General features: G+C 35.7%; 1 protein-coding gene across 1 annotated transcript; it reads left to right on the plus strand.

Annotated features, from left to right (window-relative positions):
• Positions 1-6811: 6811 nt before the first annotated feature.
• Positions 6812-17817, plus strand: LOC117316211 (neo-calmodulin-like). The gene is made up of 5 exons (XM_033870740.1): positions 6812-6911; positions 8485-8533; positions 13725-13868; positions 15513-15767; positions 16501-17817. Exons 2-5 carry the CDS (start codon positions 8515-8517, stop codon positions 16611-16613), a joined length of 531 nt encoding a protein of 176 aa, XP_033726631.1. The 5' UTR covers positions 6812-6911; positions 8485-8514; the 3' UTR covers positions 16614-17817.
• Positions 17818-25908: the final 8091 nt, after the last annotated feature.

The raw sequence follows: 25908 nt of genomic DNA on the forward strand, positions 1-25908 counted from the left end.
CCTAGCAGAGGCAGTGATTTAAATTTTATTAACCATGCGCTCTGTTGCATTGGCCCCCATGTAGGGACTCGGGGGGGGGGGGGGGGGGGGGGAATACTCAGCCTTGCTCCCCAAGAATTGTTGTTAACCCTTGAAACTCGAGGACGAGTTCTTTCCTGGAGGGGGAGTATGTAGCCCGAGTTTTCTCTGGCCCTGTCACCATGTCTGGTGTAGGGCCAGGGCGCACTACTATATGAAAACGTGGAATTATCCGACACCGTTTGGTGTCGCTAGGAATTTGGTGCAAATACAATAAAATCGGAGGTGACATAACACCTACCTTACATATATGGATAAATGAGATATTTATTTACCCCAGAACACCCATTTAGTCCCATCTAGGTGTTTTATTCCGTCCGTATATACCCTCGCTTAACGTTAGTCAAAATTTCGTACTGTTGACCCGCCATTTTGGAAGTGACAGTACGACTAACAACCCGAATCGGAACGCAATGGACCGAAAAGACCACATATGATTTATTGTGTTTTTCTTCTTGCATAGTTTAAATTAAGAAAACTAAGCTTATTATATCCCAAAACCTGTTAGATTCTATATTAAATTCAAAAATTCATTATTTAAAAATTATAAGGGGTAAAATATATAAAAAATAAATGTTGTATTTTTTCGTTTTCGCTCCATCGCGCACTGATAATAGTAAGCAATATGGCGTCGAGTCAAGTATGAAATTTTGATTAGCGTAAAGCGAGAGTCTATACGGACGGAATAAAATACTAGCCACAATATACCGCTCGGCTAGAGAGATCTGCTCTTCGGCTCGATCGGTGGAGCGTAAGACAAGTAAGCCAGACGTCCCGGTTAGTACATGCAATAAAACGAACATGATAATTATAATAAGATAAAAATTATGGCATGGATCTGCCATCACATAACGAGATAATTTTGTCAACATAGCAAGATAAATATACCATATAGCGAGATAATAAAACGACATAGCGAGATAAAACAACCGACATAGCGAGATAATTTAATGCGTTTACGAAGTCGCTATCTCGACATCTCGCCGCATTAGATGCTACTACCGACATGGATTTTGTTTCTTGTCAACGTCACGTGACCTCCATTCGGAAGTATCGTAACATTTGACATAGGTATCTAACATGCTTAGTTTACCTGTTTGTTGTAGGTGTTGGGCCGTTCAGCTTCCCTGTCCAAGCCTCATGTGCAATGGCGCGCTGAACTTTCGAATGGGGTCACGTGACGTTGACAAGAAAAAACTTCATGTCAGTAGTAACATCTAATGCGGCGAGATGTCGAGATAGCGACTTCGTAAACGCATTAAATTATCTCGCTATGTCGGTTGTTTTATCTCGCTATGTCGTTTTATTATCTCGCTATATGGTATATTTATCTCGCTATGTTGACAAAATTATCTCATTATGTGATGGCAGATCCATGCCACCATAATATGGTAAAAATAGTAACAGTGACTTTGACCGAAAATCCCTTAAACTTGAACTTGATCTGTAGCTACTCATACTGAAACCTTGAAACATGGCTGAGAAATTTGTGGAAAACTTGAGTAGATGGACAGATAGACAGACGGACGGGAAGAAGCCTAAAGTCGACCGGTTTCATCCGTAGGAGACTAACAAGTAGGCAACTAGCTCATAATTTGGAGACACGTTGGTCTGGTGGTAGAACGCGCAGGTCGCGTCCCGGCACGAGCGCATTGTTGTACTGAACAATATCTTCGTGTTTCCGTCGACTCAACTGTAAACGAGTACATGGTGGGACAGTGCCAGAAATGCCATGTGTTAGCTGTAAGCGCCGAAATGGCAGCTCCGGCTGCATGCTTCCCAGGGAGTTTGAGATTTGGTTTGTTTGGTTTGTTTTTGTTTAACGTCCTATTAACAGCCAGGGTCATTTAACGACGTGCCAGGTTTTGGAGGTGGAAGAAAGCCGGAGTACCCGGAGAAAAACCACCGGCCTACAGTCAGTACCTGGCAACTGCCCCACGTAGGTTTCGAACTCGCAACCCAGTGGTGGAGGGCTAGTGATAAAGTGTCGGAACACCTTAACCACTCGGCCACCGCGGCCCCTAAAATCGGTACGCTGTTTGAATCCCTACCAATTGCATGTAGAACGGATTTATCGTGATGAAAAGTGGTGGAAGAGTATCTTGCCCAAGGTTAATGCTTTTTACTACAATGTGCTGTTACCAGAACTAGCAGTTCCTCGTCATGGAAAATATCCTGGTATTCGTGAGCCAGGTGTTTGGGTAGGTTACAGAGCTCATAATTTTTGTAGAAAATAAGCCCTGTCCTCATCAGATACTAGGTTTACTAATTATAAAGTTTTATTTTATGTTTTAAATTAATTAATATTGGATTCCATGTGCAAACACTTAATGCTCCTTTTACTTTCCAGTTCACTCCAAGTGTCACAAGTAGTGTCTGAGATGGATAAGGACATGGGAATGGTGGACTTGGCCGTGGTGGACGTGGACGTGCACGTGCACGTGGGCGCAGACGAGGACACTGCCCTGGCTACAAAGGAGAGAGAAGATCCACATCTCCTTTATTTTTCGAAGAAGATGACAGAAACATTGATAAAGGGTATGTTTATTACTGAATGTTTAATGTAAAGTGATGAACTCTGTCTAAACTCATGCAGGACTCTATCTTTGGTCAGTTCTCAGTTTAATACAGAGTGAGTTTTTTTTTATTTTCATGTACAATATATTTTGGGTACATACATGTATAGATATTGAAGTAATTGATTGTATTTGAAAAAAGTAAGTCCAAATATGATAAATGAACAAGCAATCCTTCCTACAATATCAATTATTATATGTCAGGTTTTTTTTTCCAATTAATAGGCAAGCAGTATCAGCAGACATAACTCCATCAACACCTGTTCGACGGTCAAGACGTACAAGACGCAAATGTGAATTCACAGAGTACATGTATGTGTAAGAAATTTATAAAAAAAATTGTTAATATGCACATCTTCAAATGAACAAACCAATACCCGACAAATTTGTGGTATTTTGTTATATGTAGTTGTATAAAATAAAACTATTAATTTACGGGTATATCATTAAGAGAATAGCAATAAGATTACATAGCTATAGGGCATGTATGGTATAACATACCCGTTAATCTTGTAGGTATTATATATAAATCTGGGATGTAAAATTCTCCTTAAAGATATAAAAGTTTTCCTGGATTGTTCCTGATTTTTAAGTTACATTTTGAAAGCAACACTACAAATCAATGTATTTTGTTTTCGCTAGTTATGAAGGATATAGTGAATAGGTAAAATTTCAAAGACGAAAAAATAGGTCAGATCCGAAAGTGGAAGTAAAAATCAGACCAGCACTACCAGATAATTAATGATATTTGCTAAATTGTGCCTTCCAGAGAGTATATTTCTGTGTACAAATATTTTCATGCTGTAGAGGTACTTTCGTATGGGTACGACTAGTTGTAGGTTAATTATATAGTATAACGTATTAGATGTATATTGCTGACACGCGTTTATCACACAGCACGACTGACTGCATGAATACATTTCAGTTATTGTAACTAACATCAGAATGGATCGAGAAATCAATCATTATGTAAAATCTTAACAAACCAAAACGAATACTAATGCATGCTTCAAGATGTCGCTGAGCGATATTTCATTAAAACTAGCACACGTACAAGAATATCAAGTCAGACGTATGTTTCGGTATCTGAAGAGGTGTCAATAGATCACAGGAAATTGTTCTGATTTTTCTGACGACCAGTTTTTATCTTTTATCAGTTAATCTGACTCGATATAATTATCCTACTGAACCACTCGCGTGTTTACAATAGACTAGTCCAGTTTTGAGAACAGAGGTATATTTCAACATCTATCGTAAGGCCAGAGGTTAATCACCTCATTGTTTTAATTTACGTCTCATTAGAGAACAATGGCGCTTGGTTATCTACCCGTGCTGTTAACGCTTAAGTAACTAAATCATATACCACAGACAATTCAATTTGATAAATTATAAAAATAATCACAAACACACAAAAAAAAAACAAAAAAAACCTTGTCGATCCAGGTATTAGTTAAATAATTTGTTGTGACAGAATATAACATGAAAAATACATTAAAAAAATACATATCATTGTATTAGGTATTGTTAGTGTAACAATAGAATCATATATACAAATCATGAACCGGTATGGTGTACGGTGTTCACCTAAGACGCATGTCATTTAAAACTAGATACAAGTTTATCGCTGTATCGACGGAATCAAGGAGTATTCTGTACCTGGTACGACCCTCAACGTGAATGATAAACATTGGTATGACGTAACTAATCGGCCGCTCGTGACATAACTGTATCGTAATATCACCGTGATAGAAGATTACTGTATTAAACAGCAATACACCAAAACATCACTGTTGTTTAGAATACTTGTATTTAACATCAATACATTGTATTTTAAAATAATTATATTTGACATTAAAACAATGTATTTTAGAATATTTGTATTTAACATTAACGGCAATAACATCAATGTACATGTATTTTAAAATAATTGTATTTTACATTAATACACTGTTCAATAGTTCAATAGTTTATTCAACTTGAAGCCTTACGGCTTATAAGTATGAAATAGAAACATCAATTTCCACAACATACAACAGTAATATTGCTGAAGTTTTAAATGATTACTTTAACATGAATAAATTTTAAAATAAATATAGTCAACGCCGAATTTACAATAAAAAGTCAGACGATGCGAATACTACAAGATCTACCCGGTAACAAAAAAAAAACAAAAAAAAACCCCAACAAACTATTTGTTCAGGAGAAGTCAAAACCTTGAAAACAAAAAACAATGTTCAGACCATCGTCGGCTCCAGATGAAATATTATTTAATTTATTTATAAATAAGCGATAATGCGAATTTCACTTGGGATGAGGTTGGTTTCCATCAGACGAAATTTGAATGAGGCTCTGGCTATGCTTTCATCAACATCTTATTAGAATTCTTGATTGTAGCAACCGTGATTCATACACATACAGTATTTACATGTGTATTCAATGTCTTGGGGAAAATCACAGAATCTGTGATGAAAATCAAAACCCTTTGGGGTCGCATGGACTGATAGGCCCAGGTTATGTTTTCCGCTTCATAATATTTCTTTCACGATTTGCGTCAATCACGACGGAAAAAATAACATCGCAGGGTTTCGGGAGATGCAAGTTGATAAAGACCACGAGCTAGTTTAATGGTCGATATGATCTCGATTGGAAACATTTTATTTCCTTTGCGATATGACGTCATACGTTTTTGTATGCTTATACCAATTTATCCCGTTGTCACCAACCCAAAGGGGGCCGAGTGCTTAAGGTGTCCCGACACTTTATCACTAGCCCTCCACCTTTGGGTTGCGAGTTCGAAACCTACGTGGGGCAGATGCCAGGTACTGACTGTAGGCCGGTGGTTTTTCTCCGGGTACTCCGGCCCCTCCACCTCCAAATCCTGGTACGTCCTTAAATGACCCTGGCTGTTAATAGGACGTTAAACAAAAACAAATAAACAAATCACATCCCCAACTCTCATTTGAGATTGTGACTCGACCCGGATTTGACCTAGATGTGTATGACGGATGAATTACGACGCTTATTATTCCAGGTCACCTGGTCTTAGTCTCCTTGGACATTTTTTAAAGAGTTTCCAAGTAAATCTATATTTTTGTCTATATTTTGCTCTCATAATCGACTTTGATTTTGAATTATGGCTTCATTATTATTTCGGTATTCTGTTGTTTGTCTAATTATACTGGTTAAACGCAAATTTATTTATCTATTCATTTTGCTTGTGGTACTTAAATCTGCTTCTATTTAACAAAGGCGTGCATGATAAAACAGGCTAGCTAAACAATAACATGCACGTGACAACAACAAATATGGAATGTTTTCAAATCCATCCAACGTTTGAGCATGTTGATCTGATCATGGATGTAACCGTATCCATTACCTCCCCGTGTTAAATGTTTGATTATCAGGGCAGTTGAAGCATGTTCAAGGACATTTCAGGTGCATGAACTGTCAAGAACATTTAACAACTGTTTTGAATTGTCTTTGTTTTTATGTCCCGCTAGATATATACACCTGGTGATGTTGTTTATCAGATAGAGGCCATTTAAACTCGAGGAGAGGATTGCCGTTTATACAATTAATTAAAACAACACAAACAATGTTTACCATAAATATATATATATTTGGAATATGTATGCACTAAAAAGGGTTTATATTCCGGAAACGTGACTTAATCAAACAACAATAGGTCGGCACCGTACTAATGGTGACATGGCGCAAAATTAATTCACACAAAACGTATCGGTTCTCTTGTGATGTCCAAGGTAGATAGTGCGGTCTACCAAATTAATTTTGTTTACAATGCATGTTTTTAACGCTATTTAATCTTCAATGACAAAGTAATTGTTATTTGACATTCTGAAACCCTTCACACTACAGGTCTATATAGGACTAACCCTGTCACGTGACCCATCTTATATTTCAATATATATATATGACGTCAACTACAGACACTTTACTATCGGGCCACTAATGCCTCCAGTGAACCAGTGATGTTTTAATTCTTCTGTTCGCTGAAATCAACAATACACTTGGAATAAAGTTTATGGTCTCGATAAGAAAAGATCTACCCTAAAAATAGATAGAACATCTATATATGCTCAGACATATTAAACCAATATGACGTCATGGTATGCAAATGAAGGGAATATCGCCGGGGTGTGACTTTTTAGTAAATATCCAGACACTCGATACATTATCGTAGTGTAACCCGACAACGTTAGTCCGTATACTTATTGGGAACTTTATATACCTACCAAGGTAAGTATTACTAGTTCTTTTTAATCTTTATTGTAATTGGTTTATTCAAATTTATATGTCTAATATATAATGCAACTAAGCAGCAGAGGAAATTTCGTTCAGCATACAGATTATTTTTTAAGTCAATGTCAAATATCTAATTCAATGAAAAGGTTACGCTATGCTGGATCAGATATAGAATACTATTTAGTTCAGCATCCTATACCTTTTTTTCCTTTGAATAACCCTGTCTGTTTTATTTATTTATTTATTTACTTACGAGTACTTATTTATTTATTGTAATTAAGGGATCGACATTATTTTGAATTATTTTTGTGTAGCGTAGTATCACCGGGTTCAATCGTACTGACCGGGCGCCGGTGCTTACACCTGGGCGTCGATGAATTTTACACCCGGGCAACGATAATTTCTATAGAATATAAACGCCGAAGACGGGATCGGAAGATCGGTTGAGAATTTGTTTCTCTTTTTTTTATGTGATAATGCTGTCCTTCAAGGAAAATAACCAGACCGCGGAACAATATGATAAATTGGCTATAACTTGAAAGGATAACAGACAGGAAAAACACTTCTCATTTTTTGCCCGGGTGTAAAATTCATCGACGCCCAGATGTAAGAACCGACGCCCGGTCAGTACGATTGAACCCGGTGTGTATGTAGATGTTTCAGTGCGTTAAAGTGATAATGTAAAAGTTATTGATAGGTTATTTTAGTCTGGTAAATGTGTCATTGTCATAGATTATTAAATACAAATTACATAGATTATCTATAGCAGTGAAGATATTTTAATCATAAAATCATAGAGATAATTAATTACATAGATTATTTAGTAAATACAGCTTTAGTGATCATTAATTACAAAGTACATAGATTATCTAGTGAAGTGAAGATAATAATACTTGTAATATCAGAGGAGTGTTTTTCGTGTGATATAGTGAAAATGTGCTACATATATTATAGGACATTTAGTATTGAACAGTAATGATAAATATATTACTGATAATGTGCAGATTGCACATATTATGTATGCGTAGTGCATAGATACTTAAGTGCTTTGCAAAATTAGAAAGTACATTATACTATAGGATTGCTATTACGTGCAGAAAATTTTGATTTAAAACTGTATATAGGTAATGCATTTACAAACATACATATTATATATCCATGATTTCAGAATATATTACTTATGTACTGTTATAAAGTTATTTTAGTTTTCATAAAACGTATTACAAAATACGCTTAATAGCTGATCGTGGTAATAGATTGAATCATTAAATCGAATGCTGTTTTCAAATTACTTTAAACAATATTTCTTTCGAGAGCAATTTATTTTCGCGAATTTTTGCGATTGAAACAAGCCACACGAAAATTAATTACCATAAATTAAACAAGGAATGATATTTTGAGAACTGAAGAATGACGCACAGCCAAAGTAAAATAAACCGTGTGGTCATTGCTTTTTCGCGAAAGTTAATCGCCGGGAACTTGTATCACAGAAATCGCGAAAGTAAGTCACCGCGAAAGAACATAAGTTTACAGTGGTGTAAAATGACTGTTACATTGAATGTTTCAGGAGCAACAGTCGACTTCAAATTGGACAAAAATGGATGAGTTTGAAGAGAGTAAGTCTTCGTTTTTTCTTGTAATGATTATTTCAATATTGCTATGCGCATGCGTCCAGGTGCCTGCCTATATTTTCTTGTTTTTGACTTCACCTTTTCTCTGTGTGTAAATATGTGTGTCGTTCATTTTTTTCCCGAACCTCGATACTTCAGGGGTAACGTTCATTTTCGCTCTTTTCACCCTCTGGAATATATAATGACAAAATCGAAGTATCACAGCTAGCTATTTGGTTGGTGTCAGAAAATAATGACCAGTCGCTTAGCTGACCCATCTCCTTTGCATATCATACAGGAACGCGAACGAAGTCCCAAGCCAGTCAATTTAACGGTATGGCGAACGTAGGTTTGTTTGATTGCCCAGATTGAAAAAAATAACCCCGGGGTCCTACCCATAGATCGCTTATTATGGTCGGATTCTAGGATAAATTTTTAATTTTTGGTCAAAGGAATGTAACAATTCTGACAACTATTAAGTGATTTATCATTCGTTCCGTACTCTTAGGACTGCACATGATGCTAGGGGCATCATGCAACTGTTTAGTCAATGATGTTAAACATCATACAACTGTTCCGTCCTCTTAGGATTCGCCAACGATACTAGGGACATCATACAAATGTTTCGTCCTTCAAGGACTCGTTAGTGATGCTAGGTACATCATACAGCTGTTTTGTCTTCTTAGGACTCGTCAATAATGATAGGGACATCATACAACTGTTTCGTCCTCTAAGGACTCGTCAATGATGCCTAGGGACATCATACAAAACTGTTTCGTCCTGTTAGGGCTGGTCAATAATGATAGGGACATCATACAACTGTTTCGTCCTCTAAGGACTCGTCAATGATTCTTAGGACATCGTACAGCTGTTTCGTCCTCTTAGGACTCGTCAATGATGCTAGGGACGTCATACAAAACTGTTTCGTCCGCTTAGGACTCGTCAATGATACTAGGGACATCGTACAGCTGTTTCGTCCTGTTAGGACTCGTCAATGATTCTAGGGACATCATACAGCTGTTTCGTCCTCTTAGGACTTGTCAATGATGCCTAGGTACATCATACAACTATTCGTCCTGTTAGGACTCGTCAATGATGCTATTCACATCATACACATGTGTCGTCCTCTTAGGAATCATCAATGATGTCTGGCACCAAATCTGTGGATGTTCAGAAGGATGACCAATATGAACGAAAACACTATAAATTCAGTATCGAAAATTACAAAACCTTCTCTTGATCCTAGGTGACTCAAACTATCTATTAGGCCGTAAAACAATGCAATACTACAATTGTTGAAATAATGGGCTATTGTACACCGATCCTGATTTCCTAGCGGCTAAGCCATGAAAAGAGGAAAGAGAAAATATTGTCTTACATTTCTGTTAATCACTAGAGTATATCGAGCTGCTATCTCCAGTGATTATCACAACATGAGGTCAAAAGGCAGATCAGATTTTGACAGAGTTTGGAAAAAAAAAAACACAAATTAAGCCTCTTCATTCACATGTACAAAGTATAACTGTGCTAACTTATGACCCTTCCTGGCAAAAAAACACATAATGATGTTATTGTATTTTTCATATTTAATTGATTACAAACGTATTGTATTGATCAATAGGAGATAACAGACTATTGTCTGTATAACTGATGTGACGTGCGTATTGGGACCTAATTGAAGTATGTTTAAGTTGACTCATTATAAACTATTTAAATGTATCAGTTACTGAAATCCACGTTATGAGATTAAAGATATTATCTCAAACCAGTTAACAGATAAACCAGATCAAAAAGCAAAAACAAAATGTAAAATTAATATAAATTTGCTTTCCGTACAGGATTTAAAAAAAATGAATTCTTAAAGGGACTCCCTCATCAGAAAAAAATTATATTGATAAAATCTATGCCTGAATGAGGATCATATAAGTTGTTTGTGCCTATCAGTAATGAAAGTAACGCGGAAATGTACAGAAAAATGACGTTTCGTACACAAATACAATCTGTCTCTATGGTGATTAGTCATACTTCGGGTCGAATTAAGAATGTTTAGGATTTAATACTTAAGTACTTTGGTTTCCCTTTAGAGCAAAGATTAAAACTTTTACAACTTGGGGAAAATACACATTTCTTATTAAGATTTTTTTGGCGACCTACATTTTATTCAAACGAAGGAATGCCTCTTTAACGTCCAATTCTCTTATTACAATTTGTGGATTAAATTGGCATCGTATCATATCTGGATAATTTACGTCATTAGTAAAACAATACAAGTCAGTATCGTGTTACAAATGGCGATCACATAGCCTTATGAAAATTAATATATATTATCTGGTAAGCCCGTCCAAAGTTGTTACACGTGTACTTTTTAAAATTCTGACTCCAGATAGATAAAACCAAGAAAAAGTACTTGCAAAAAACCTTTCTCGTTCCCAAAACATTGTTCAAAGACACAAGATTGTGGCACCTGTCAAAGCGAATTGTGATTTCCAGAAGCAGAACCAAAAATACTAACTCTAAAACTCTGGGTTGCGAGTTCGAATCCTACGTGGGGCAGTTGCCAGGTATTGACCGTAGGCCTGTGGTTTTTCTCCGGGTACTCCGGCTTTCCTCCACCTCCAAAACCTGGCACGTTCTTAAATGACCCTGGCTGTTAATAGGACGTTAAACAAAAACAAACCAAACAAACCAAATTTATCTTGAAGGCCACATTTAAATTTGTATCAAGAGTCGCAATGGTAAAGAATACATTTATTTTTTTTTTTTTGAGGGCGGGGGTGGGGGGGGGGGGCATATCCATTACATTCTCAAAAAAATAAGAGGTTGGTTAAATAATGGGATAAACCCTAGTAAATAGAATAACCATCCTCATGTTTGAAATATGATCAAAAGACACACGAGATAGTATTACTTTTCAATACAAACTGGGAGTAAGATAAAGTAGATCGAAACATTCTCTAAAATTAATTTTAGATCAATATTTTCAATATTTCCATCTTGGATTCACATACTTCTGTTCCGGTTTCATCAATTTTCCTTAACTTAAAAGAAATTCCTTTACTTAAAATGGAAAGAAATTCCTCCATTTAAAATTTCACAGTGGGAAGTATGTTTAGATTTAAGGAAAGAAACTCCTTCACTTAAAATTTCACATAGGAAAGAATTTTTGGATTTAAAGAAAATCATTTTACAAAGGAATTTCCCTTGAATTCTATAATTCTTTCCCATGGATAATTTTAAGTTAAGGAATTTCTATAAGAGAAGGAACGTTGATAAAACCGGGGTCAGGTCCCTGTGACGTTTTGTAAGTTATGGCCAGGCGTCTGCCTCTGGTTAGTATTAATTGAAGAAAATATTAGCCATACTCATACCTATATCAATATATTTTATATAGTATGAATTGGATCTAATATCTATTTTCTGTTATTACTAACCAGAAGCAGACGTCTGTGGTTATAGATAAATTATATATATTTTGTACTGTAAATGTATGTATTTTATTATCTTTTAAAGGGACATTTTTTTATTTGAATAAAGTTTAGGTCGTCAAAAATAAACTTACGGGAAAATAAGTATTTTTTCCAAGTAGTAAAAGTTATAATCTTTACATTGATAAGGCAGTTTTACTCTCAAGATAAACCAAAGTTCTTCGAGCATTAAGTCCTGAAAATTCTTAATTCGACCCGAAGTATCACTCATTACCGCAAAGACATAAGGTATTTGTATACGATACCGCATTTTCCCTGTATATTTCGGCGTTTATTTCATTACCTGTAAGCACAAACACTCATATAATCATCATTCGGACATAGAGTTCATAAAAAAAATGTGCACATTTCTGATGCTCGAACGAAGGAATGCCCCTTTAAAATTACACAAATGAATAGCGCTTTCGTGTAGTAAGAGAAAGTACATAAGTAAAGCATTAGATATAAGTCTGGGTCATGCAACTGTTTTGTTCTTCTTGGCCCCCTCGTCAATCGTCAGTAAATCTATAGGGACTAAAATTGTGGAAATTCGGCAGTGAAGGTAGAGACGTAAAAATCAGGCTAATTATTGTTAAAGCATAGAAGGGGATACATTGATCCTCTGGTTTAATCAATTTAATGCTTTCTTGATATTGGATAAGAACATAATAATCTGAATTCTTAGTCTGATTTCTTATTGTATAATTTCACACGAACATGATGACATATGCTTGGTGTTTCAATAAGTCAACGTTGCATTCGAAAATAAAAGCGATTAATCTGGGGACCAAAAATTCCATCCACGAGCAGAGCCAATCGGGAACCGTCGGCACTTTCCGTAAACGAGAAATAGAATACTTTCTCGTTTACGGAAAGTGCCGACGGTTCCCGATTGCAGCAGAAACCTAACTACACAGGAAATACTATACACATAATATTATGTGGAATGTTCCGCTTATTATCATATGTCATATATATGATTTTCTCTCATACTTCACAGGTGAATCTTCGTTTTTGGTAGAGAAATGATGACACGCCTTGCGTTCCTTTATCGGGTTCGTACCAGTCGTACCGGTACGGATCTGCCATACTCGTAATGGAACGCGGCTTACCAGTAGAACTGAACACGAGGGGAAGATTCTTAAGTTGCCAAACATGAGGCTTGCCGAGTGTTTGGTAGCTTAATTATCTTACCCCGAGGGTTGAGATTCCCTTGTCTCACTTCCATGGGGGTGAATGATTATTTTTCTCTTACCCTGTTTACCCTATTATGTATCTAATATTGACGTTACATCAATGCAAGGAAATGTTGACGTGACGTTATTGAATTGTCGACGTGACGTCATGATATTGTTGACGTGACGAAATGGAATTGCTGAGAACGTGCAAAGAGCGCGTGTAGCTTGTCTTTTCCCTAGGGTGAGATAAGGAAATCTCACCCCGGTAAAACTGCGGATATCCCTGTCCAGGGTAAGAGAATACCCTGTCTTACCCCCAAGGGAGTGACAGATTTTATTAATCCTTTGCTTATCTAGGAGATATGTTTGAATTGATAATCTCCACAGCACACCGACAAAACGTTGTACCCGAATCAAAATTACATTACAAACAACTCATATTATCAAAATATCTAAAATTTTATTTCTTTATATACTTCATAGCGCCTTTTGTTATAGTTATTTTCTCCATTGTTATAACTTTCTGTATGCTTATATATTTTACCTGTTTTGTAGAATGTAAACGAGTCTTTGATATGTTTGACTTGGACGGGGATGGCCAGCTTACAAAGGCGGAGATAAAACGGGGCTACCACATGTTTGAGATGTGCCCGACAGAGGAAGATCTTGACCAGACGATGTCAGCCCTCGACATTGATAGTAATTATATTTAATATAATTCTCCTCACTATCGCTTTGTATATCTTTATATAAGTTACTGGTAAGTTGGTAATATTTTCGGGGGATTTCTTATCGCTATTTTCACGGCATTGAATACCAGTGCATGTATATCGCGAAAATAAATACTAGGCGAATATGTATATAAGGAAATTATAGATATATTACAAAGAAATTTAGATGTGTATAAGCCGATGAGGCGCGAAATTTAACACTCGCGAATTATAGTTCCCACCGGGACAACAGCAAAGCATTAGCCCCGCGAAAATAAAAAAATATATACACAATGTATTTAATTCCCGCTATACCAGGATGCAGTTTTCAATGGACATGTTCAAACATTCGTTGTTTCACACAAAGAAATGAGAATCTACTATATAGTAAGTATCTCTCACCACAATTATGAAGGAGACTATAATTCCATTTATCATGAAATATGAAATACAACATTGCTTCCTCTTTTTTTAAACAGGCAATATAAATACACCATAATTATCCTTTAAATCGCTTCTTGTCTTGAACCACTGAATGGATTTCGATCAAATTTGGTCTGGAGCACCATTGGGTATAAAGTAGACCCAATAGTGTATAAAAGGAGTGCGTGGCTCCTCTAGGCGGGGCCAAAGAGGGGAAATATAGGTTAATACTCTTTTAGATTGCTACTAGTCCTGAACCACAGATTTTGATCTCAAATTTGGTTTGAAGCAATATTGGATATTGCATAAATGGAGGGTGATGTTCCCCTGTGATCAGAGGGGAGGGACCCAATAGAGGAAATATAGGGAAATCGCTACTAGTCTAAACCACGAAATAGAGGAATAGTCAAAATCGTTTGAGAATTTCTCGACTGAATTTGCTTTGAATGTTTTTTTAGCCCACCATCATCAGATTCAAATCGCCCTGCGTCCGTGGTCCGTCCGTCCCTCCGTAAACAGTTCTTGTTATCGTTATTTCTCAGAAAGAGTTCAAGGGATCTTTCTCAAATTTCATTTGTTAGTTACCTTAGGTCCTTAGTTATGTATATTTCATTTCGGGACCGATCGGAAAACAACATGGCCGAAAGGTAGTCATCTTGGATTTTGACAATTGAAGTTTGTTATCGCTATTTCACAGAAAAAAACATAATAGATCTTTCTCAAATTCCATATGGAAGTTACCCTTTGTCCCTAGTTGTGCATATTTCATTTTGGGACTGATTATAAAACAACATGGCTGACAGGTTGCCATCTTGGATTTTGCAATTGCAGGTTGGTCTTGCTTTATCGTTTTATACAAACTTATTAAATGTTTTAAAAGAAGAGTGAAAGAGAGGAAAGAGGAGAAAAGATCAGTCTTTCATTTGACTGATATGGATCATCCAATGATGGGCGCCAAAATCCCTCTGGGATCTCTTGTTTAACTGGCTATAGAATGCTAAATGTTATTTAAGGGAAAGTGTATTGACTCACATGCATGTTACTGAAAGACGGATACCGAAATCGGAAAATATTTGTAATTATTTTAAAACGGCAGCCAATTTGATGTGTTGTGGTCCTATGGGAAGATTCGTAATAATGTACACCGTACTAAATTTACAGTATGTTATAAGATCAACCCTGGGTACATATAGCTATTTTTGTTTTACAGATTCGGGCACAGTTGATTTGGAGGACTTCAAGATTTTAATGAGGAAAATTGATCAAGAGGAGGAGAAGGCAAATGTGGCTGACGCCTTTAAAAAACTTGATCGCCGCAAGAGGGGCTACTTAGACAAAAAACAGTTTACCGTGGTACTCAATGGCGCAATGAAAGGCGAGGCCGGGGGGAAATTCAGTAAAGGGGAAATCGATGAGTTTTTCAAAGTGGTAGACACGAATGGTGACGGCAAGATTGATTGCGAAGGTAAATATAGTTTTAGGAATTCTGAAAAATATATGTGGACTAGGACCTGTACGGGTTTCTTTCTTTCTTTCTTTCTTTCTTTCTTTCTTTCTTTCTTTCTTTCTTTCTGTCACTTCGATGCAATTAAAAACATGAATATTTAATTCATTTAAACAGTGTTTGAGTGCATGAATAATCAGAATCTGCACACCTCACCTGAATGTTGGGGATGGGATTGGGTTAGTCTAAGGCCAATAAGTTCACTTAGTGTATGTTTTGCTTTAATTTTCACCTCTTTTCTATTTTTTTAATCCGATGAATTCAGATAGAAAGGGAAATAGTAAGAAGGTGCAGGCATCGACAAATGTAACAGAACAATTTCTAAAGTATTTGTTGAATTCCAGGTCGTAATTGTTTGAGTGTTTATCGTCTTATAGACGAATAATTACCGCAAAATACTATCTAACTTTAACACCATAAGAAGAAGAGATTAATCAGTTTGATTAATGATGATATAATATTATTTGCGAGGGATTTAATTTCACTATTATCGCTGTCATTAAATATTGTGCGAAAATAAATGCCCAGAAAATATAATTTCGGATACTATAAACTGAAGAATGCTTATCAGACAGTGTTATGCAAATTTTCATACCCGCAGTCTACTTCATATTTGGACAACTGCGAAATATTGGCTCCTGAATTTTAACAACAAATTGAACAAAACATATAATTATTTCTCTTTTTTTTTTAGAATTTGTAGAAGCTTTCACGGGGGAAACAGATGTATTCGCAAGTATACGGAAACCAGAATATGAACTTAAAGAAGAAGCTGAAAATGAATGTCAGCAGCAAGTAAAAATCTAAAGGAAACTGGTGTTAAATGTGATCTGTCAGTTATGAACATTCTAGATTTATTGGATAACATGACCATACATCACAGAAAGTCAACCAAGGCTTACATTGGTGTCATCCAGTGATTCAGTGAGGACATATGTTAACGCAATCGGAAATCCGTTCGGGTCTTTCCGTCAGATTGATGTTTTTTCCGAAAATATGACGAACAGGCGTGAGTGGCAATCGGAATCTGATTGATTGAGTGATGGGGCTTAACGTCCTTGTTCCGGTTATAACCGAGTCTAGGACACTGGCAATCGGAATCACTCGGCACTTCTCGTCATATCTTCGGAAAACAAGATACATGCATGACGCCAGGGCCCAAATGGTTTTCCGACTGATAACAATTTACTATGGCAGGTTTTTGCGATTGTCACAGTGTGCCTCACATAGATTCAATATTCACAAACTCCAGTTGATAAAAGGTTAAAGGTCAGGCAGTTTAATATCGAAAGAATACATTAAACAGCTAAGTAATCGCTCGCGACAATCAAAGGGAAGTTACTCGTGTTTTCACCCGTCTGTCAAATCTTGCTACCGGCAGTAGTCATAAAGCAGAACTGAAATTGAAATTTAATAATCTATATTTCAATTTAAGCCCAAAATGGTAACTAAACTCAATAAAAAATGAACCGTACTTAATTGAATTCCTGTTTATTTTAGAGCCTATGTACGGGTACGAAAACGTCTCTCTCTCTATATATATATAGATATGTGAGATACTGAGCTTGTTTCAGTTGCACGAATCTTGGTACATTATCCATTAAGATCAAAGTCCAGTATGCTGATCTGATCATTTATATGTGTCTATATGGAATGAAGAATGCTGTACGGGAGATGACAAGTATTGTTTGATCAACAATGCGCTTTCTAGTTTCGCAGTATAAACGATATGTTGAATACACTGTAAGCTATACCTATTAGTAATATCTATTGTATATTTTTGTCATGTACGAATAAAAATCTTTAATGTGTTTTTATATAAAACGAGGAAAGAAAGAGAAAGAATGATGGAGAAACAACGAACCATATTTCAGAAAACTCTAGTTTGCTTATATAACGGCCAATTCCGTCTAAGCTCGGAAACAAAACTGAGCTTTGACGGAACTGGCCGAGATGTATTGCGATTGTCCACTGTAACGGAAAAAAATAGTATTAAAGAAATGATAGTAGAGATTGAATTATTTTTTTTATATATACTCATTTTAATCATCTACACAAAATATGCATTTCATTGTTTTATCAAATTATGTAATTACATTTACATGTATATATACATGAATTGGTGTCTTGAATGATTGTAAGTGTGGTCACCCAGATAGAAAGAACGGACAGAAGATGAAATATGAATCAGTAATGTCCAGTTTCATTTGTATGAACATGTTGTATAAGATTTTCATGAATTTAAGTGACTGAACATTTTACCTAGTAAAGAGAATTTTAAACCCGGAACATGTTCATTTCTTTGTGGTTTTCTGATTGCTGTCATCAGAATCGAAAACTAATATAAATGCCATCAATCGTATCTATATTGTGCGCGGGGCACAGTAGAGGAAATTGAGGTAGATCCTTTAATCCCTACTTTTCCTGTATGACTGAATGGATTTTGATGAAATTTGGTCTTGAGCATTATTGGGCAAAGGAGATCAAACGTTGTATAAACGGAGGGTGTGGCTCCCCTGAGACCAGAGGGGTGGGGCCCAATAGGGGAAATTGAGGTAAACCCTTTAAATCCCTACAAGTCCTGAATGGATTTTTATGAAGTTCGGTCTGGAGCATTATGGGCCAAAGGAGATAAAACATATAAACGGAGGGTGTGGCTTCACTGGGGCCGGAGGGGCGGGGCCCAGTAGGAAATTGAGGTAAATCCTTTGAATCCCTACTAGTCCTGAATGCCTGAATGGATTTTGATAAAATTTGTTAGTTGGCTAAGGAGATCAAACGTTGTATAAACGGAGGGTGTGGCTCCCTGGAGTCGGAGGGGCAGGGCCCAATAGCGGATATTGAGCTAAATCCTTTAAATTGCTTTTTATTTCTACCCTTGAGACTCCTACCCCATAACCATATATAGCATTGCTGGACATCGAGAGATAAATACAATCCTGTTATAACTATTGGCCCAACCAGGTGAACGATACAGGCCCTCTGTGCCTCTTGTTTGTTTGTTTGTTTTTTGGGTTTTTTTAGTTTTTTTTAGTTATTAATTTTTTAAGTTGAAATTAACTGATAGTGTACCCAAATTATTTGCTATAGAAAGCAATATACAAGGACTTAATGAGACCTGATCATAATTCAGCGAAATGTGCTTAATAAAATATCCGCCAAAAACATGCACAGATACAGTAACTGATACTGACCTGATCATAATTCAGCGAAATGTGCTTAATAAAATATCCGCCAAAAACTGGCACAGATACAGTAACTGATACTTCAGATTTTTAAATATCGTATGATTTATTCATTTTGGAGGCAAAATTCTACATTAATGATAGAACGGATTGGATGGAAAATTAGATAAAACATTATATTTCTAAAGCATTTTGTGCTTCTTAGATTTTAAAATGAATTATTCATACCGTATATTACGTCTAAGGAAAATATTTTTTATCACTGATGTTTACACACAATGACTACAAAATTACATTCGGATCGTTCATCTGTAAACATCTTCACAATTTTCAAAACCTTGGTCGCTTTCGGCGGACGGGCCTTCCCGCTCAAAACCAAATCTATGAGCATTGGTCGTAGTGATATAATACAATACAATACAATGCAATGCAATGCAATGCAATGCAATACAATACAATGCAACACAATACAACACAATACAACACAACACAACACAACACAACACAACACAATACAATACAAAAGAAAACAAAAAACAATACAATGATATTTCATGTTTACCGCCACACATCACAATACAGCTAAAATTGTTAAAATATTGTGTTATGCTGTATGGCTCGCTGTAGACAGGTTAAACAACAAGAAAGATCGTCAGAGTTTTAGATACGTCCCTTTATTGTGGTAAAACTCAATGAACAACGGGAAACATGTAAAGCGTCTATAAAGCAAAACATCAACTTTGCCGAACATTTCTGGACACTAGGTTAAACACACTTACAGATTAACATTTGAACAGCAGAACGTTTGGAACAGTGAAAAGATCTCATTGCTCTCTCTGTACTGAATGACGACATTAGATTCTATATTCTAAATTATATAGAGGATATTGAATGGTTTCTCGTTTAATATAACATATATATCACGAGTATGAAAAATATTGAAATATTCTGTCATACGAGTGAAATATGTTATATTAAACGGGAAACCATTCAATTTTCTTTTTATTGCATTTTATTTCTTATACAGAATTAAAATCATCGAGAAACTAATTTAAATAGTGTCAAAAAGTGCGGGGATCAGTAACATAATTTTATGATGGGTCGTCTCTTTGTGACGTTACTCCACGTCAACTTGACAACGCCATTTTGAAAGGACTGATCAACGCAATTTAAGCGTTTAGCTGTTGTTATCAGAGAATCTGTGCATAATTAGCTAACGTCAAGTGAGTATTTTATAAAAAAAAAATAGTCTTAAATTTCAAACATACTGCAAAATAACCACCTATGTTAGCTATCTTTGCTTCGATATGAAAAATCGGCAAGTTTCAATGAGGTGAATACAAAGGTAATGTCTGATTGTTCGAAAACGAAAAATTTATATTTTCACTGCAAAATCTAAGTTTTATTAGTTTGATAAACTATATTTCACTGGCAAAAAATGCAATAAAAAAAATTATATATAGTAAGAATAAATGTGTATGTCATCTTAAATATTATGTGACGATTATTAGTTTTCTAATGTTTTAAATATGAAGGAATACCACCCTCCCCTTATTCACACTTATACCGAGTAAGATTAGGTATACTTATCTTTTTCTTCTTCTTCGTGTTTTACATCTGCTAGGCTTGTTTTTGTTCAAGGGAGCAAAAAGTGTTGCATCAATTGATAACTTTCATGATTAAAAACAGCGTTTTATATTCATATCAAACTGTCTAATTTGAGCGTGTTCGCATTAACTTTTTTTTTTTTTTTTTTTTTTTGTAAAAAACAACACCTGGCAATTTTTTTAAATGTAGATCAGAGTGACCAACCTTTGGTACATGATACGTCGCACCATCTAGTTGAAACCAGGGCACCCAAAGTATGAAGTTAAAATGACAAGAAGTAGGCCTAAGCTTACTGGATATGACATATATCCTAGACGAACATTTTCTATAATTTAGGTTAAAGGTCAATCTGAAGTGTCAGATCACACTTGCCAACTTTTTGAAATTCTCATGGGGGAGAAAGTGTGTGAGCGACATTTTTGACCAGAAAACACATTTCACGCGCGACACACTTAGCAAACAAAAACTAAGGGGAGATAATTTGCTATTGGAAAGTAACTTCCCTAAATGAACACTTCCCTCCCTTACTTAAATTAAAACAAACAAGAAATATCTTTAAACAAGAAATATATTTAAAAAGATAAACGGCATAGTTTAAATGCTGGTGTTTATAATATAAAACTGCTGGTGAAATAAATGAACGAACTAATGTGTTTCAGCACAGATAACACAATGATATCAGTTTGAATCATTTTGGTGATAATACCATGCGCGTAGCCAAGTTATTTTGTATGTGCATGCAGAGAAATGAAATGAGGGGTGAATGAGTTAAGTTAAGTGTTTGGACAATTTAAGTCCGTCATTTAACGATGTCCGAATAGTTACGTTGTCCTGTTTTCTTGAAACGACGAGCTAGCCTTGTACAGCATTTAGAATGATAATTTGTGTTGACTTTGCCTAATTTTGCACGCTTGGAACACGTTTACATAATGTCCGAATATGTGTTCAATAACCATACATACATAACCATAGTTCATTGGGCAAAGCAATACCTTTCCTGTGGGAAGGGCTGTAAAAGAAAGAAATCAAGACCAAAAACCTGAGATCAACCTTGTATTTAAGTCGCGTTACCGCAACACGACGTTTTGGGATGATCATTGCGACAATGGGTGATGTTTTCATGACGGTATGTGTAGGTAAAATACATTTATATATAAAAATACAGTTGTAGTTATAAAAGTTCCAGTATAGTCGAATTGAATTCAATATAAATGAATCTTTCAACTGTACCGGTGGTCATAACATAACACGACATGTGTTCTAGAGTTAAGTTAAAAGTTGGAATTATAACGATTATCATTATACTCAGAGAGGGGTTGATTGACGAGGATTAATGTCCTTGTTCCGGTTATAGCCGGGCCTCGGACACTCTATCTGACAGGGGTCAGAGTTCAGAAGCTTAACTACCAGGGAACTGTGTTCATGTGACAACCCAGGCAAAAATACATTAATTTACCAATTTCATTGAATATAGCTGTTAGATTGTCTGACATGTGTAAAAGAGCTTTCAGATACCCCTTTTACTCGTGGAATCAATTGAAATCTACTTTTACCTAAAATGGTTTTACATGTACGTCTAACTGCAAAAAAGCAAATACGTGTACTTGAGACATATTTAAAAATATAATCTGTTTAGTATAAAAAAGATAATATGAATTGTATAAAATAAATATGTATTGTAAAAGGGAACGCTATGAGAGATAAACAGAAGAAAATTAGGAGAATTTAGAAAATAATTTGTTCTTTTTTGAAGGTACAAAACCAAATAGACTGATTGATCAAGACAAGAGAGGTGGAGGACGCCAAACCGGAATAAAGTTAATAATCATTTAGTAGAGTAGAGTTACAAAAAAAATATTATTGAATTATTCTATTTTTTTCTTTTAATTTAAGTTTCCTATGTTTAGGACTTAACGTTTTTGTATCAAAGCTCATTTTAAACTTATCGAAACACTTTTAAGTCTATATTAAGTTTTTAAGTCTATATTAGCATATATATCTGGCATCTTTTTCATTTGACAACTAATTTTGAAATTATTTGGATTTATTTTTATTTTCCCCATATTTTGTGTAAACCGTTGGATATCAAAACTAAGTTTTGTGTGCTATTTAGAATTTGCTTCAACCTCTCATATATACATATATCTTGCAATTTTTGTATATAAAATGCATAAATTCGGCATTGATCTTTTATGTCCTGAATGCTCTAAAATGTTAGCGTAAGCATTTTGTAATTCTGTCAACCACCATGGAGCTTTGTTACATCAGGTGTACCATTTTGACTTGTTTCTGATGCTGATGGTTCCTCCATCAAATCCAGCAAGAGATTTTAAACATGCAAGTTATGTCTATCTTTATATCACTATTTGCATAATTATGTAAAATTGACTTATTTAAACTTTGAATTTGTAAATGTCATCAATTGTGTAAAATGTTTTGTTGATAGGGGATGGCTTCATAAGTTGTCATAACTTGTGCCAAATCCTCTGTGCCTATTTTGGACAATAAACATGTTTTAAGTCAAGATGGTTCCTGTGGGGCGAGCTAAAATTTCTTCCAAAGAAACAGGTCTTCGGATTTTTCTTTGTCCCACTTTAACCGACCGATTGATTGCGTTCCCTACCACGTAACGACTAGTTATATATCAATTAGTGTGTTTGACTAGAACCACCACCTAGGGACAGCATTCATAGTTTGTGTATAGATAAGCCCATATAAATAACAGAGTTTTTTCTTTCTTTGTTTTGTTTTGTTTGTTTGTTTTCTGTTTTTTTTTTTGTTTTTTTTTTTTGAAAACTGAAATGTACGCAACTGCGTATTTGCGTATAGGCAGCTACGCGCCTGAATACGACTGCATTTTAATCAGGAATATAATTTTATTAATGTGTCGTTTGAAAAGATACATCCACAAGTATTATTCAGATTGCATTAAATCTTAACTTTGTTCCGTTTTTAACTGCATATCTGCATTTTGCATTTACCGCTACATTGACCAATCACATACTTCATCTTGACCAGTAACGCCACCTGTCCATGATATTTTTTATTCAAGTTTGGAAAGATAGTTATATAAGCAACAAGTTACAAATAGAAATAGATGTAAAATTACATTAGTTTTACAGAGTGACCTATTTTTGGTACATGACACACTACTCCAAGTACATTGTATGAAGTTCCAGTGACGAGGCCTAGAATAGTAGAATCTAGTAATGTGTAGACAGACTAGACTGTTTAGAGGAACAAGGACGTATCTCCAACATGGAGTGCTTAGAAGTAGAGGGTCGTATCTCAAATTTATCCATTTTTAGATTTTTATAAATTACAACTAGATCTAGTAGTGAGATTTTCTTACAGAATTTGTACATTACTGTATATCAAATGAAATGGTCTGATTTAAAAGAATTAGACAATTTCCATTGATATAAAGTATATATTGTATAAGAAAAGCTCAGTCAGAATTGTAATTTATCAAAATTTAAAAAAAAGAAGATAAATTTGAGATACGGCCCTTTTGTGTTAGGGTGAGTTCACCATGCATCGGACACATACCATGGTTCGGACAGTTTTGCTTGATCATTAAACATACACTGAAACGCTTTACCGTGTTGATTTTTCAATATACGAGTACTATACTTATCAAACGCTGCGCTGATACCGACAAAGCAGGTCACGTGACTTTGTAGCCCGCCAATCTACGAACCACTGAATGCCGGTAATCCAAGGTCAGGTTAGTGCGTTTTGGATTTAATTGTGTTTTACAGTGTAGGGATTATCTCCCTTCCACTTAGTAATGTGAATAAGCCGTTTTGTAACCCATTTTTTCTACATGCTGATATACTTTAAAACATTATTGTATTCAAAAAACCATTTGAAATCTTAGTTGTATCAGACTTTTTTGACGTTTTTCTGCCAAACCCAATTCACCATGCATCGGACACAAATTCACCATGCATCGGACAGTGTCCGAAGCATGGTATGATAGTTAAATTTTACACTTGTAGCATGGGGGCTTATGGGGGAAAAGCTTGTGTCTATGATAAATTATGTATTGTAAAATAAAATATCTTATTTTCAGGAAAAATGAAGAATGTGATAATTAGAGGGGTTTATGCTGTTGGAATGCATCATTGGGGACCAAGACATCTGGAAATCGACCAGGTCTTATATCTTAAACATGAACCTGAAAACCCTTACGATGAGAATGCGGTTGCTATATGTTATGACAAAGAGAGGCGCAAGAATGCAGCTTATCTGCAAAGGAATGATGCCAAATTCATATCAGATATTTTGAAACAAGAAATACCCTGTGGATTAGTGTATTTAAAAGCAAAAGACAAGCCTTCCAAATTCAAGAAGTATAGTGGTCCAATGCAGAGGTGTAACATTGGGTTTAAGGCAGAGGACAAAGACGTTGAACATGTTAAATCAATTTGTAAATGTCAGCCGATTGAAATCTTGATTAATTAAATTTGTATTAAATAGTATAATTTAATTTAAGTATAAATACTGTGTTTTGTTTTAATTTGATAGAATGGGACCCAAAAAGAACCATTGGACGGCGGAAGCCATGAGTGCCGCCGTTCACGAGGTGAAGTTTGGCGGGAGTAGTGTAAGGCGGGCTGCGGCCAAATATAATGTCCCCAAATCTAGTCTTGGGGACAGGGTAAGTGGGCGCATTGATGAAGGTGCCGTAAATGGCAAAGCGCCTATGCTTCCAAAGGAAGATGAACACTTTTTAATTAATACAGCAACAAAGCGATCCCAAATGGGGATTGGCTTTAGCAAGCTAAATTTCAAGAGAGCGGCAGCGGCTCTTGCCCAGAAAAGGGGCTTGTCATTTAAGGCTACAGTGCCATCGGAAAAATGGTGGACACTGTTCAAACGTCGCCACGGGGAGGTGTCCCTTCGACAGCCTGAGGGTACGGCAGGTGTCCGACACCGGATGATGCGGCCAGAACGGGTTAAGTCATATTTTACCGTTCTACAGAACGAACTTTCTAGTAACAACTTGTCTGGCAGTCCCCAGTTTATCTGGAATATGGATGAGACTGCAATCAACTTATCTTCGGACCCGGTTAAAGTTGTTTCAAGGTACAATGGCGTTATTTGAATCACTGTTATTTCAATTTTACAATAATTAATAATTGATTCTGTTCCATCAAAATAAAAGACTGCTAAAAACCACGTAGCATACAAATAAATGAAACGTAGGAAAAGAACACTACGAGACATAAAACAATTTACTTTCTCACACACTGATGGACATATGATTATAAAACCAACATGAACATGGAGGCCTATATATTTCC

Source organism: Pecten maximus, chromosome 18 (genome assembly GCF_902652985.1).
Source record: "Pecten maximus chromosome 18, xPecMax1.1, whole genome shotgun sequence".
Classification (NCBI taxonomy): Eukaryota; Metazoa; Mollusca; class Bivalvia; order Pectinida; family Pectinidae; genus Pecten; species Pecten maximus.